Source organism: Xyrauchen texanus, chromosome 9 (genome assembly GCF_025860055.1).
Source record: "Xyrauchen texanus isolate HMW12.3.18 chromosome 9, RBS_HiC_50CHRs, whole genome shotgun sequence".
Lineage (NCBI taxonomy): Eukaryota > Metazoa > Chordata > Actinopteri > Cypriniformes > Catostomidae > Xyrauchen > Xyrauchen texanus.
Window position 1 is genome coordinate 34234506 of NC_068284.1, and position 14834 is coordinate 34249339.

At 38.5% G+C, this 14834-nt stretch overlaps 2 protein-coding genes across 2 annotated transcripts in view; one reads left to right on the forward strand and one right to left on the reverse strand.

The window, feature by feature from the left end:
* Positions 1 to 14834, forward strand: part of LOC127649721 (interferon-induced protein 44-like) — a 32611-nt gene that overhangs the window by 14786 nt on the left and 2991 nt on the right. The gene's annotated exons all lie outside the window — the stretch shown is intronic.
* On the reverse strand, positions 3531 to 5045 carry LOC127649293 (growth arrest and DNA damage-inducible protein GADD45 beta-like). Its single transcript, XM_052134338.1, has 4 exons — positions 4840 to 5045; positions 4630 to 4731; positions 4299 to 4518; positions 3531 to 4200 (listed from the first exon to the last, which is right to left on the reverse strand). Exons 1-4 carry the CDS (start codon positions 4881 to 4883, stop codon positions 4096 to 4098), a joined length of 471 nt encoding a protein of 156 aa, XP_051990298.1. The 5' UTR covers positions 4884 to 5045; the 3' UTR covers positions 3531 to 4095.

A 14834-nucleotide genomic window follows, 5' to 3' on the forward strand; every position in this document is an offset into this window, starting at 1 on the left:
ACTGATAGTAAATTTCAGTATATACAGTATGTATAATAGTCCATATATGCAGACCATAATTTGGAATGCCTTTTATCTATGTTGGCTGTGCTTTAAGACACTGATTCAGGTTTAAAATGTGTACATTTACAGCTCTGCTGTAGGCTATTGTTGAGATCTGAATGATAAACAGATCTTGACATTTAGACAAAAACTAGAAACTATTCATAGACATTTAATTTCTCTGAATCATGTGATTTTTACTGTTGCACAAAAGTGGACTTCATAATGAACACAGTGAAGAGACAGTCTTACACTCCTTGACCTCTGACTTTGGCTCAGCAGAACACATGAGCTCATTAGTGTGTCAGAAAGAGAGGGGTGACCCAGCTGCACGTGACTCTCTGTTCCAGCTTCATTCAAGTTCAACAACATGGCCAACCATGAACCCAGTTAGGACTACATGGCATGATTAAACCTGTTATGTTTTTATATTAACTTCATACTGACTGGAAATCCATTACACATTTTTTGTAGTAACAATGGATTATTGTTGATGAAATATTAGCAATTAGTTATCCCAGCTAAAAATACATATACACTACCTTTTATTAGATTCACTGCTATTCCTGCTCTGTCAATGCATGGCCATATTTATGGACCAGGTGTTTGCCCAGAACAGAACCATTCCAGCAACACCAACAAATTGCTTCCAATTGTCTATAAGTCAATAAAAGTATTATTTTGACTGAAGTGGGCCTGACTGAAATGCTGGTTGGTGCTGGTCTGGCTGTTGGACCAGCATATCCTTGTTGTTCACCAGCAGAAAAACTGGTCAGGCAACATAATCTTTCTAATAAAGTTTGTTGACTAAGAAAGACTTGCTGCTTAAAGGGATAGTTTACCCCAAAATGGAAATTCTCTAATAATTTACTCAACCGCATGCCATCACAGATGTGTATGACTATCTTTCTTCTGTTGAACACAAACAAAGATTTTTAGAAGTATATCACTGCACTGTAAGTTCTTTCAATACAAGTGAATGGTGACCAGGTCTTTGAAGCTCCAAAAATCACATAAAGGCAGACTAAATGTAATCTATATGACTCCAGTGGTTTAATATATGTCTTCTAAAGCAATGCACTCACCTTGGGTGAGAAACATGTTTTTTTTTTTACCATAAATCTCCACTTTCACTTTCAAGAGAAAGTGGAGATTTATAGTAAATGAAGGTTTAAATATTGATCAATTATATCGCTGCAGAGCTGAAAAAATCTTCGTTTGTGTTCTGCAGTGGAAAGAAAGTCATACACATCTGGGATGGGATGAGGGCGAGTAAATTATGAGAACGTTTTCCTTTTTGGGTGAACTATCCCTTTAAGCTAGTAAAGAAGTCTTGTGGGGATACCAGCAAAACAGTATCTCATCCTGGGGACTAGCATGGGAAACACATGGCAATACGGTCTTTTCAAAAGGGATGTGTTGTTGCAGTGTTGTATTGAAATCATAAAGATTTCTGAATCTCTCTGAATATTTTCTGCTCTAATAGATATTAAAAAGTCTTCTTTATACCTATTTTAGTTGATGATTCTTTACATTTAATTATCTTAAAACAGAATGCCCTCAGAATTGCATGATGAAAATATTGTAACAAGCCTAATATATTATATGTCATTTATTATTAAACTCAGACCATGAATGTTTATGTTGGATGTAAAAAACACCACCATGCTCAACTTCTTGCTTTTCAGTGAATGTTTGAGTCAATGACATATCAAATATAGCTCCTACTAGTCTAAGAATAGAATGCAGCCAGACTATTCATAGAGGCTGTTACCTCAAATATAGCTATCATCATTGTAAAAGGGCTGTCGTTGCTGCCATGGAAATAAGAGCCTTCTGTTCATGTTTTTCTTCTATTTTCTCTGGCTTGACGTCAGCGCAGCCCTGAAGTGCGCAGCTCAGCCTAGCAGCCGCCCAGGGTGCGTACTATACTTGTCATGTCTTTGTGCAGTTGAGCCCATCAATGCCGTCTTTGTGCATGGAAGAGGGCCTCAGGACAGAAAACACTTTTTTTCTCCAGCTGTTATGATGAAGATACATATATATCTGTCAGATAATATCTGTCAGTTGATGACTTCATAAAGTGGGTGATTATTGCTCACTGACTTTCTTCTTATCACTGTTCCTGAATTGTAGCATTGTTTACCTCTCGCTCAGTGAGTGCTTCTCCAGAGCTGAAAGTTTGTTTAGCACAAGGCTATGGTAAGCACTGCCACATGTAAGAACAGTGCTCTGTTAACATCTGTACAGAATGATATGTTCTTAAGAAAGGATCGATTCTCAGCAGTCAGCTCTGTACATGCAGACCTTTCTGAGTCATTCATATTACATTATTAACTTCATAGTAATAATGAGAGGAATCATCCCCAGGCATCTTCGTCGAAATTTAGGGGAAATTGTTGTGAGTCAGTGCAGTCTTGTGAGAGGGCAGAGCACACGCAGGTCATGGTGTTTAAGTTTTGGGGCCCCTCACATGCAGTACATGCTGCCTATTTTATCCAGTCCATTCTGCTGACTGAAAAGTTAATGGGGCAATTACAGGGTGTATGATCTCAGCTGACGCCTCATGCATGTTTACTGTGGCCTGCAGTCAGCATGACCTTTCACAGTGACAAAAGCAAGGTCATTGAAGTCATATCGATCTGCAGACTGGCCAAGTTTTGATCTTTTTTCTTTTTTTAGTTGTCTTCTGAAGTCATTAGTTTGTGACAAACAAAATGTTTGTGAATGTTTTCATGTAACATCTATAAAGGCATTTTAGTTAATTTTCAAAGAAGAAAGGTTACTATATGAATGTACTACTTTATTCTTCTGTTGATTGCTCTGGTGTTCAGTAAACATTTTCAAGCGGACTATAGTCTGAAGAAAGCTTTGATGACCGTGTTTTATGTTGGTGATAAATTAAATATGTAGTGGTTCCAAAGCTCTTTGTGTGCTTCATATTGTCTCCCTTTTCTATTGATGTCTGTGACAGATCTTAAAGTACAATACATCTCACTGCGGTGACTGCACAAGAGCTTTGTACTCAAATACATTTTGGCCAAGCTCCCCTGCACACTTCTGCACTGTTACAAGCTCTCTATTTCAGAAACACATAAATATCCTCAAACCTTTACACATTATGCTAGGTCTAGGTTGCATGACTCATGCTTAAAAGTCAAATACAGGTGTCAATGTGTAATCAAAGCAATCCTTGTTTTTAAATAATAGTTTATTTTACATTAGTCTTTTGTCCATCTATATAAGGAGAACGCTTCTGAGAATGCACATTGAGGCCCACTTAACTTTTTTTTTACGGGTATGTGATATTGTCAGTCTAACTCCAACACTGAACAGACTATTTTACTATAATTTTCTGACTACTCTATGGATACTTAAGTAAATGCACATTGATCACTTTGCCCTACAGTCAAAACCACACTGCTCTAATGTACAGTAAGCCTCACCTCTTGTTTTTAAATCTGACATAGAAAAAAACCATGACACACTGCTAATTTTTAAACTTTCAGCATCGCATTTATTTAAGAAAAAGGTAAACATTTGTAAATTCATAAATAACCAAATAAATTATCTGTTGATAATTATATCAGAGTTATGCATAAATTAAATTGTGCAGGTAAGACAAGTTCAGCCATTAAACAGCAGTTGCAGGTTCTTCCTCCTCCACAGACTTGTGGTAACATTGTCAGGTCTGAGTCATGTTTTGTTCATTCACTCCCCAAGTGGGAGGCAAAGTGCGCCCATACGCAGTTTCAGTCTGGAAATATCCCCAAGGCTAGCGTCCTTGCTAGTACTTCCCTTTCGATGTGTGACACAGTCCACCAACCACCCTGGTGTTCCTTCGGTTCCTCCAAAGGCCAATGACACCGGTCATGCAGCACGAGGAACGCGGAAGAATGTCTCCAGTGTACTCCAACGCTTATTATTCCATAAACACGGAGATGGAAGCTACGGAAAGGACTCAGTCCTCTTGAATTGATGTGTATGCCCTCATGGCTGTTGAACATCAATTTTCCTCAAACTTTGTTGCACACATTATAGCGAACACAATCCTCAGCGTTCTTGCAGGGCAATGGAGGGCACCCATTGGTTTCTGCAACGGCTTTCCTTGCAGTAACTGCCCACCTCGTTCAGCTTGCGATGCTCTGCTTGTGGGTTCTGTGGAGGATAATAATATGATGAGTGTTGGATAACATTGACAATAGCTAGTTACGTTTGAATGTATATTTGTAATACGCTAATAAACGAATACTTACAGTTACAAGTATGCAGTGGAGGTCTCTTGGTTCGTTGGCGTCGGTGGTGAGCGGCTCACCGAGAACCTGCGCCAGACGCCTCATGCCGGATACGCGCACAATGTTGATGTCGATGTCACAGCAGAAGGCTTGAATGAGCGTGAAGTGGATCTGAAGCGCAACATCGCTCTCGTCCTCCTCGTCGGTCGCGAGGACGCACAAGACTACGCTGTCTGGGTCCCTGTAAAAGTTAACCAATGCGTTTAATTTTTTATGCAACCAGGGGATCCAAATCGTTGCCTTTTCACACGAATAAACATGTTTGCATCGTATATTGAGGAAAAATACTTACACGTTCATCAGCTGTGCAGACTCGTAGACTCCAACTGTTAGACAGTTTTGCCGTTGTGCAGCCACAAGCAGCTCCTCAAGAGCTTCACTCACAGTTTCCATTCTTCAAAGAAAAAACACAACGATTGTTAGTATAAACCCGTGAACCCCTGAAAGCACAAACGCTTTCTGACCCTCTTTGGTCGAAACTACGAAATGTTAAGTGACTTACTCTCTGTCAGTGCTGTTGCATCCAACAAGTTCCTCCAGGGTCATGTTGTCCTTGTAAATTGCAATATTGTCCAGAAATTTAAATTCTTTTTATTCTCCCAAATAATACAATTCCAGAAGTTATAATCTCGGATGATAGTAGTAATCCACAGTGAAATCAAGTGGTTTCTCTCAAGGATTGATGACAGACACTACTCTTTACGAGACTCTCTCGACTCGTGTGTGCCTTGAAGCGGTGGGACTCATTTTATAGCAGGAATCTAGTAGTAGGCGTGGTTGAAACTGCAGTCGAAACCTCGTGCTAACTGGCCTATAGGTTTCTATGGAATCTCCCATTGTGTAAAGTGTTGTCAACGGCATTAGCTTTTGTTTAGGAAACGATCAAGGAGCTATGCACTATAATGAAATCATGCAAACTCATTTGTTAAAACATGAGGATTTAGGAATAATGATAGATGGTTAATTTGATGTTACAACACTGCAAAATGCATTAAGTGACACTGCTATATATTACTTTATAAATGATTGCATGCAGGCTGTAAAATAAAATAGCTGGACCTAACACGCGCACGCGCGCACACATAATGTAATATATAATCTAAACAAGCGATTGTAACCTATAATTTATTTAAATAAGTTATTTATTTATGAATATAACAAACATATATTATTTATTGTAATAAATTTTTTTTATCAATTCTATACATTTTTGGTATATTGTTATTGAAATAAAGAAAATGAATACAAATAAATATCTAAATAAAATAAAAAATAATACCACATATGGCCATCAAGTTTTCATAACTATTATGAACAGGCTTTATACAACAGTCATGGGATCCTGAAACTATTTTCTTTGTGCGGCACTCCATCTTGTGGTGAGATCTGTCCGTTCTCGTAGAGACGTGAGCATGAGGAAAAGCTCATAAAGGGACATGTATGGGCATATACACGAGTCCTCAGAGGAGGGCGAACATTCTCTGATTAAATCAAAACTAATAACCTGATTAAAAAAATATACGAATGTCCGTCATTTCGTTGGTTTCGATGGTTATGGTCAGACACAATGTAAAAATATAATCAAACCTAATAAAAAATCTAATCCAACATCAAATGTGATTATATATTAGAACAAAATTTAGATGAAGTGTGAAAAGAAACACGGAGCATTCGTTGTTAGATCTCAATTTTGCATAATAATCTGTTCAATCGGGCTGTAGTGATTACATCAATTTAATTGGATTATAGTTTTTTAGCACTATCAACAACTAACACCTTGTGGGCTAAATAATAATAATCACGTTAGACACCAGAGTGACATTGCAGCAAAGTTCCAGTAAACATGTAGGCTAATATAACATTTTGCTGTAAAAAGTAAATAGACCTGACTGCAACTATCAAAGCATGGCCACAAGGGGACGAACTACACTTTATTGAAGAAATCCCATATATTTTAAAGTCTCGTAATAAAAGCTTAAAGGAATTGTTTACCCAAAATGAAAATTCTCTCATCATTTACTCACCCTCATGCCATCCCAGATGCAAATGACTTTCTATCTTCTGCTGAACACAAATGGACATTTCTTTGAAGAATATTTCAGTTCTGTAGATCTTCACAATGCAAGTGAATGGCTATCAGTCATTTCAAGCTCCAAAAATCACATAAAGGCAGCATAAAAGTAATCAATATGACTCAATTGGTTAAGTATGTCTTTAGAAGCGATTTGATGAGTGTGGGGGAGAAACAGATACATATTTAAGTAATTTCTTTACTATAAATCTCCACTTTCACTTTCACACTATTTCACATTCTGAAAGTGGATTTCATCACTTCAGAAGACATATTAAACCACTGGAGTTGTGTATATAGATAGATAGATAGATAGATAGATAGATAGATAGATAGATAGATAGATAGATAGATAGATAGATAGATAGATAGATAACTTTTATTCTGCATGTATGTGATTTTTGGAGCTTAAAAGTTCTGGTCACTATTCACTTGTATTGTGAGGACCTACAGAGCTAAAATATTCTTCTAAAAATATTATTTTGTGTTCAGCAGAAGAAAGAAATTCTGGGATGGCACGAGGGTGAGTAAACAATGAAAGAATTTTCATTTTTGGGTGAACTATCCCTTTAAAACCTGATCAGACAAATTAATAGACATGGCTTCAAGCAAAACTGTTCAAATGTATTTACTTAATATTACCTAACTTACACTTTTGACATTCTGGAATTGTTGACATTTCAGAGATTCAAAATGTCAATTTGAAAGCCTATACTCCTTTTTAATATTTATTATATTTAACATCTGGCCTATGAATGAATCTATGCATTTTCTTAGCAGTCTGTTTTAAAAAAATTGAAATTCTTTTCAATGTGCTCTCACAGAATATCTAAATAATCCAGTTCTACATGTAAAAAATAGATCTGAATGAATGAAAGTATAAACTCAATATTTATTTAAATAAACCATAGGTAGGGTAAGAACTGATTTATTATTATTTTTTATTTTTTTTGTAGCACAGTGTGCTTGGATTAATAATTATTATGAGATTAAATTTAATGGAGGTCTAAACCTCTTAGAGAAATAGACTACAGAGATTATGTCCCTTTTGGAAAGATAAATGTAAAAGAGGAAATAATACATTTTGTCACAAAATATTGCTTTCTTTAGATGGTGAGCCATTGAATTATAAATATTAAATATCTCAAAGACAATCAAGCACACTATGGTCTTGACCTCATTCATCAAATCTCAGTCAGTCTCTAGAGCTGTGCATAAGATCATGGTGTTTAACTCTAAGAGATTATAGATATATTTTTGTGAATCCACAAATAATTTCTTAAGCTTTCTTTGTAAAATATAAAAATATGGAGAAATCAGTCATTCTTCCCTCCTCATGGTTTTTCGGTTACACATTGGTTCTCAAACTTTTTCAGAGTGAGGCCACCTTTGTTTATGGCACATCCCTTTGTGGCCAAATGGGCCCTCTCCATCAAAGCAATCAAATGTTATATCAGTGTTTAACTAATAATATATCTACCGATGTCTCTGTTCAATGATTGAATATTAGTGTGCAGGATAGAACTGAAATGTAATCAGTTAACAGATTTTATTTTATTTATATTTAAAAATGTTATGAACACCATAGTTTTAACGTTAATAGTCCCTGATTATATAGGCCAACGTGTATAACTAATTACATTTACATTCTAGAATTTTTAGTTGGCCCCTTTGTGCCACCTTATGGCCCACCAGGGGGCCTTGGAAACCAGTTTGAATGTCGCTGCTGTAACATACCCTTATCTGTTGGTGGGGGTCTCTGCCTTGGTTGTCTCATTAGTACCTGAAGCAAAGCATCGGACCCTCGTTAACCTTTATGCATGCCCTCAATCATCAATGTCTCCTGGCCAGATCAATATCAGTATTGGTAAATATGCAATTATCCAGACCATGTAATCCACAGGAGTGTGTCTGTCATTTATCACGTGTAATTTAATCCATTCTTTTTGTCATTTTAAGATCATATAACAACAATAAGGACAACATTTAGTTTGAACTTTATTATATTGGATATCAGCCTTTAAGGGCCCACATAATTAGGCGCTCAACCGGGGTCATGCAGAGGAATTGCAGAGGTAAGGTGGACATGCAAAACAGCAAATTTTAATACATATATATATATATATATATATATATATATATATATATATATATATATACATATATACAGTTCATCCGGAAAGTATTCACAGAGCTTCACTTTTTCCACATTTTGTTATGTTACAGCCATATTCCAAAATTGATTAAATTCATTATTGTCCTCAAAATTCTACAAACAATACCTCATAATGATAATGTGAAAGAAGTTTGTTTGAAATCTTTGCAAATGTATTAAAAAAAAATAAAAAACAAAAAAAAAATCACATGTATATACTCAAAATTGAGCTCAGGTGCATCCTGTTTTCACTGATCATCCTTGAGATGTTTCTACAACTTGATTGGAGTCCACCTGTGGTAAATTCAGTTGTTTGGACATGATTTGGAAAGGCACACACCTGTCTATATAAGTTCCCACAGTTAACAGTGCATGTCAGATGCTCAGATTCTGCATCAGCACTTAAAAGTATATTGTCAACAAAAACTGACAGAGAAGACCTGATAGTAGAAATTTATACATTATTATATAGGCTGAACATAGAGGGTATAATTGTATACTTTTGTTGGGTGCCGGCACATATTGGGATAGTAGGAAATGAAATTGCGGATAAATTAGCAAAAGAAGCGTTAAGGAAAGACTTGGTAGATATTAAGATACCTTTAGGAAGAAATGAAGTTAGATCAATAATTAATAGAGAAATAATAAGATTATGGCAACAAAGATGGGAAAGTAGCAGTACAGGTAGGTGGTATTATAGTATTGTAAAATCAGTAGGGAAAAAAGAATCGTGCTATGGAAGACATAGAAAGGAAGAGGTAATGATTTCTAGACTAAGGATGGGTCATACAGGGTTAAAATCAACACTGGCATTAATGGGAAAGCATGGAAATGGTATGTGTGATGAATGTGGTATTACTGAAACAGTAGAACATGTGTTTTAACTGTAGTAAATATGAAGAACAGCGTAGTGGTCTTTTTAGTAATATAAAGAACAGGCCAGTGAGTATCATGGACCTATTGGGAAAGGGTTTGAGTGATAGACAGAGGTTTAAGGACGTGATAACATTTTTAGAGCTTACAGGTCTAGATCACAGGATCTAGAGCCTGAGGAGGAAGAGCAAGCTCAGATCATCCTGGAGATTGAGGAGCTCAGTGTGGAAGCTGGAGGAGCTGAACACGCAGCGTCAGCTGAAGCTCGGGCTCTGATACTCTGGGATTTTTTTTTTTTTATTTATAAATCAGATCCATTACTCATGTGCGCAAAGTATACAGTAGGTGGCGGTAATACTCCAAAGGAGTGAACGGCCATAAAACGAGAAGAAGAAGAGAAGAAGTGCATGTCAGAGCACAAACCAAACCAAGCCATGAAGTCCAAGGAATTGTTTGTAGACCACTGAGACAGGATTGTATGAAGGCACAGATCTGGGGAAAGGTACTGAAAATCTCTGCAGCACTCCACCAATCAGGCCTGTATGGTAGAGTGGCCAGACGGAATCCACTCCTCAGTAAAAGGTACATGACAGTCCGCCTGGAGTTTTCCAAAAGGCACCTGAAAGACTCTCAGACCATGAGAAACAAAAGATTGAACTCTTTTTGGCCTGAATGGCAAGTGTCATGTCTGGAGGAAACCATGCATCGCTCATCACCTGGCCAATACCATCCCTACAGTGAAGCATGGTGGTGGTAGCATCATGCTGTGGGGATGTTTTCAGCAGCAGGAAATGGAAGACTAGTCAGGATCGAGGGAAAGATGAATGCAGCAATGTAGAGAGACATCCTTGATGAAAACCTGCTCCAGAGCGCTCTGGACCTCAGACTGGGGCAAAGGTTCATCTTCCAACAGGACAACGACCTTAAGCACACAGCCAAGATAACAAAGGAGTGGCTAGGGGACAACTCTGTGAATGTCCTTGAGTGGCCCAGACTTTAACTCGATTGAACAGCTCTGGAGAGATCTGAAAATGGTTGTGCACCGGCACTCCCCATCCAATCTGATGGAGCTTGAGAGGTCCTGCAAAGATGTGGCTGTCTTGTTGGGTACTTCTCATGCACCTTACAGTCTAGCTGATCCAACAATACTCAATGGGGCTAAGATCCATAACACTCTTTTCCAATTATCTGTTTCTTTGCCCACTCTAAACTTTTCTTTTTGTTTTTCTGTTTCAAAAGTGTCTTTTTCTTTGCAATTCTTCCAATGAGGTCTGTACCCCTGAGTCTTCTCTTCACTCTTGTACATGAAACTGGTGTTGAGTGGGTAGAATTCAACGAAGCTGTCAACTGAGGACATGTGAGGCATCTATTTTTAAAATTAGAGACTGATGTACTTATCCTCATGTTTAGTTGTACATCTAGCCTTCTACATCTATTTCTGTCCATGTTCATGCCAGTTGTCCTTTTGTCTTTGAAGACTGTAGTGTACACCTTTGTATGAAATCTTCAGTTTTTTTTTGGGCAATTTCAAGCATTGTACAGCTTAATTCCTCAAAACAATGATTGACTGATGAGTTTCTAGAGAAAGCTATTTCTTTTTTTGCAATTTTTGACCTAATATTGACCTTAAGACATGCCAGTCTATTGCATTCTGTGGCAACTCAAAAAGAAACACAAAGACAATCTTAAGCTTCATTTAATGAACCAAATAGCTTTCAACTGTGTTTGATATAATGGAAAGTGATTTTCTAGTACCAAATTAGCAATTTAGCATTATTACTCAAGGATAAGGTGTTGGAGTGATTGCTGCTGGAAATGGGGTCTGTCTAGATTTGATAAAAAATGACTTTTTTCAAATAGTGATGGTGCTGTTTTTTTTACATCAGTAATGTCCTGACTATACTTTGTGATCAGTTGAATGCCACTTTGGTACTTTAATTCACCAATTTCCTTCAGAAAAAGCTAAATCTTGACATTATTCCAAACTTTTGGCCACCAGTGTACCAATTTCCTTCAGAAAAAGCTAAATCTTGACATTATTCCAAACTTTTGGCCACCAGTGTATAATATACAAATACTACAGTTATTCATATAACCGCTCTGTATAATTGTACTATTCTGAGATGCAGGTTGGCGCTGTTTTGGGGGACCTACACTGTATTAGGAAGGTGGTTTTAATTGTGTGTGCGCGTGCGCGTGTGCGCGTGCGTGTGCGTACACAGTTGTGGCCAAATATATCAAATCACCTTGTCACACTACCATGTACACAAGTGCAACAGTAGGTGAAAGTCTTGTGTGCAGTGCCGAGCAACATAGCGGTCATGACAGTGACGAGACATATACCAATTACAATAAACAACATATTTACACAATGCAATTTACATATCAAATGTACACATACTTACACAACACAATAATTATATACAATGTACAGTAAACAATACACACAATATAGAATACACATACAATAAAAATAAAGATTACATACAGTAGTTTTATTGTGGAGATATAATTATGACAGTCCAGTGTGAGATATAAGATTAATAAAGTGCAGTGCTAATTATTGATCATGAGAGATCAAGTGTTCAAATGTCTGATTGCTTGGGGGAAGAGGCTGTCATGTAGTTGGCTGGTGCGGGTCCTGATGCTGCGATACCTTCTGCCTGATGGTAGCAGTGAGAACAGCCATGACTCGGGTGGCTGGAGTCTCTGATGATCCTCGGAACTTTTTTCACACACTGCCTGTTATATATGTCCTGGAGGGAGGGAAGCTCACCTTCGATGATGTGTCTGGCAGTTCGCACCACCCTTTGCAGGGCTTTGCGGTTGTGGGTGGTGCTATTGCTGTACCAGGCGGTGATGCAACCAGTCAGGATGCTCTCTACAGTACTGGTGTAGAACTGTGTGAGGATGTGGTGGTTCATTCCAAACTTCCTCAGCCATCTCAGGAAGAAGAGGTGCTGGTGAGCCTTCACAATGGCCTCAGTGTGGATGGACCATGTTAGTTCCTCAGTAATGTGGACACTGAGGAACTTGAAGCTGCTGACTCTCCACCGGTGCTCCATTAATGGTGATGGGGCTGTGTTCTTTCCTCCTGAAGTCCACTATAAGCTCCTTGGTCTTACTGACATTGAGGGAGAGGTTGTGCTCCTGACACCAGTGTGTCATAGTGTGCACCTCCTCTCTGTAGGCTGTTTCATCATTGTCAGTTATCAGATCTACCAACGTCATATCGTCAGCAAACTTAATGATGGCATTGGAGCCATGTGTTGCCACACAGTCATGTGTGTACAGTGAATGTAGGAGTGGGCGGAGAACACAGCCCTGCAGGGCTCCAGTGTTGAGGGTCAGTGATGAGCTGTTGCTGCCCATTCTAACCACCTGACGTCTGCCTGACAGGAAGTTCAGGATCCTTTTTAAGCCCAGAGATTCACATCAAGCTTGGAGGGCACGTTTAATGCTGAGCTATAGTTTACAAACAGCATCCTCACATATGTGTTCCTTTTTTCCAGATGGGAGAGAGCAGTGTGTATTGTATATGCAATGGCATCATCAGTGGAGCGGATGTTGTGGTAGGCAAACTGCAATGGGTCCAGAAAGGTGGGCAGCACAGAGCAGATGTGATCTCTGATTAGCCTCTCAAAGCATTTTCTGATGTTGGGGGTCAGAGCAACAGGACACCAGTCATTTAAACAAGTGATTTTTGATTGCTTTGGTACAGGCACAATGGTGGACATTTTGAAGCATGTGGGGACTACAGACAGGGAGAGGGACAGGTTGAAAATGTCCATAAAAACACCAGCCAGTTGGTTCGCGCACACTCTGATGACGCGGCCCGGAATGCCGTCTGGACCCGTGGCTTTACGGATGTTCACCCGTCGGAAGGAACGGGTTACATCCGCAACAGAAACGTAGAGTGAACCATCCTCTGTAGCGTCGGCCGCGAGTGCTCTCTCTACGAGGGTGGTGTTATTGTCCTCCAAACGAGCATTAAATGGATTGAGCTCATCCGGGAGAGAGGCAGCTGTGTTCGCGGCGGAGTTTTTATTCCCTTTGTAGGTGATGATGTTAATTCCCTGCCACATACTTCTAGAGTCGGTGGTGTTGAACTGTCCTTCAATTTTGTGCCTGTACTGGCGTTTGGCAGCTCTGATAGAGTTACGGAGGGCATAGTGAATAATTAGCACCCTTGGTAAATATGAGCAAAGAAGGCTGTGAAAAAAAATCTGCATTTTTTAATCCTTTAGATATTTCATTTAAAAAAAATCAAAACTTTAATTGAAGAAAAACAATTGAAATGGGAAATATCTCATTATTAAATAAATATTTTTCTCCAAAACGCATTGGTCATAATTATTGGCACATTCAATACTCTTTGCAACATCCCTTTGCTGAGATAACAGCTCTGAGTCGTCTATAATGCTTAATGAGGTTGGAGAAAACCTGGCAAGGGATCTGAGACCATTCCTCCATACAGAATCTCTCCAGATCCTTCAAATTCAGATGTCGATGTTAGCAGACTCTCCTCTTCAGTTCACCCCACAAATTTTCTATGGGGGTCAGGTGACTGGGATGGCCATGGCAGAACCTTGATTTTGTGGACAGTGAACCATTTTTTTGTGTTGATTTTGATGTGTGTTTTATCTGTTGGTATTTGATAGAGTCCGTGATGCCATGTATCTGAACAAGATGTCCAGGACTCTGGCAGAAAAACAGCCCCACGACATTAAAGATTCAGCACCAGTTTTAACCTTGGGCATTGGGTACTTCTTCATCTCTGTGTGCACCAAACCCATCTCTGGTGTTTGCTGCCAAAAAGCTCTTTTTATTTCATCTGACAATAGAACCTGATTCCATCTGAAGTTCTAGTAGTGTCTGGCAAACTGAAGATGCTTGAGATTGTTGTAGGATGAAAGCAGAGGCTTTTTTTTCTTGAAACCCTCTGAAACATCTTGCAATGTAGGTGATGTCTGATTTTTTTTATTTTGTGACACTTTCTGACCCCAAGACCCAACAAATTTTTGCTGTGATTCTTGGAGATTCTTAAGCCACTTGAACCATCCTCCTCACTGTATGTGGAGACAATATAGACACACATCCTTTTCCAGGCTGATTCTTAACATCTCCAGTTGATTGGAACATGCTTTAGCTATTTTTTTATAGCCACTTCGCAATTTTGTGAAGCTCAACAACCTTTTGCCACACATCATAACTTTATTCTTTAGTCTTAACCACTGTGATTGATGATTAAGGGAATTTGGCCTGTGTGTTAACTCCTATTCATACCCCTGTGAAACAGCAAGTCATGGCTGAACAATTTCATGTTCGTAGTCACCCAGGTGCCCAGATATATTTTACTCATAAGGCCAACATGTTTTGGAGAAAATTATTTATTTAA

Bases quoted from the DNA above. Each gene is read 5' to 3' on its own strand.
- LOC127649293 (XM_052134338.1), bottom strand. From the start codon at position 4,883: ATGACCCTGGAGGAACTTGTTGGATGCAACAGCACTGACAGAGA. The intron at 4,519-4,629 runs GTAAGTATTTTT...TAACTTTTACAG, and splicing joins TCTGCACAGCTGATGAACGT to GGACCCAGACAGCGTAGTCT. The intron at 4,201-4,298 runs GTAAGTATTCGT...TATCCTCCACAG, and splicing joins TCCACTGCATACTTGTAACT to AACCCACAAGCAGAGCATCG.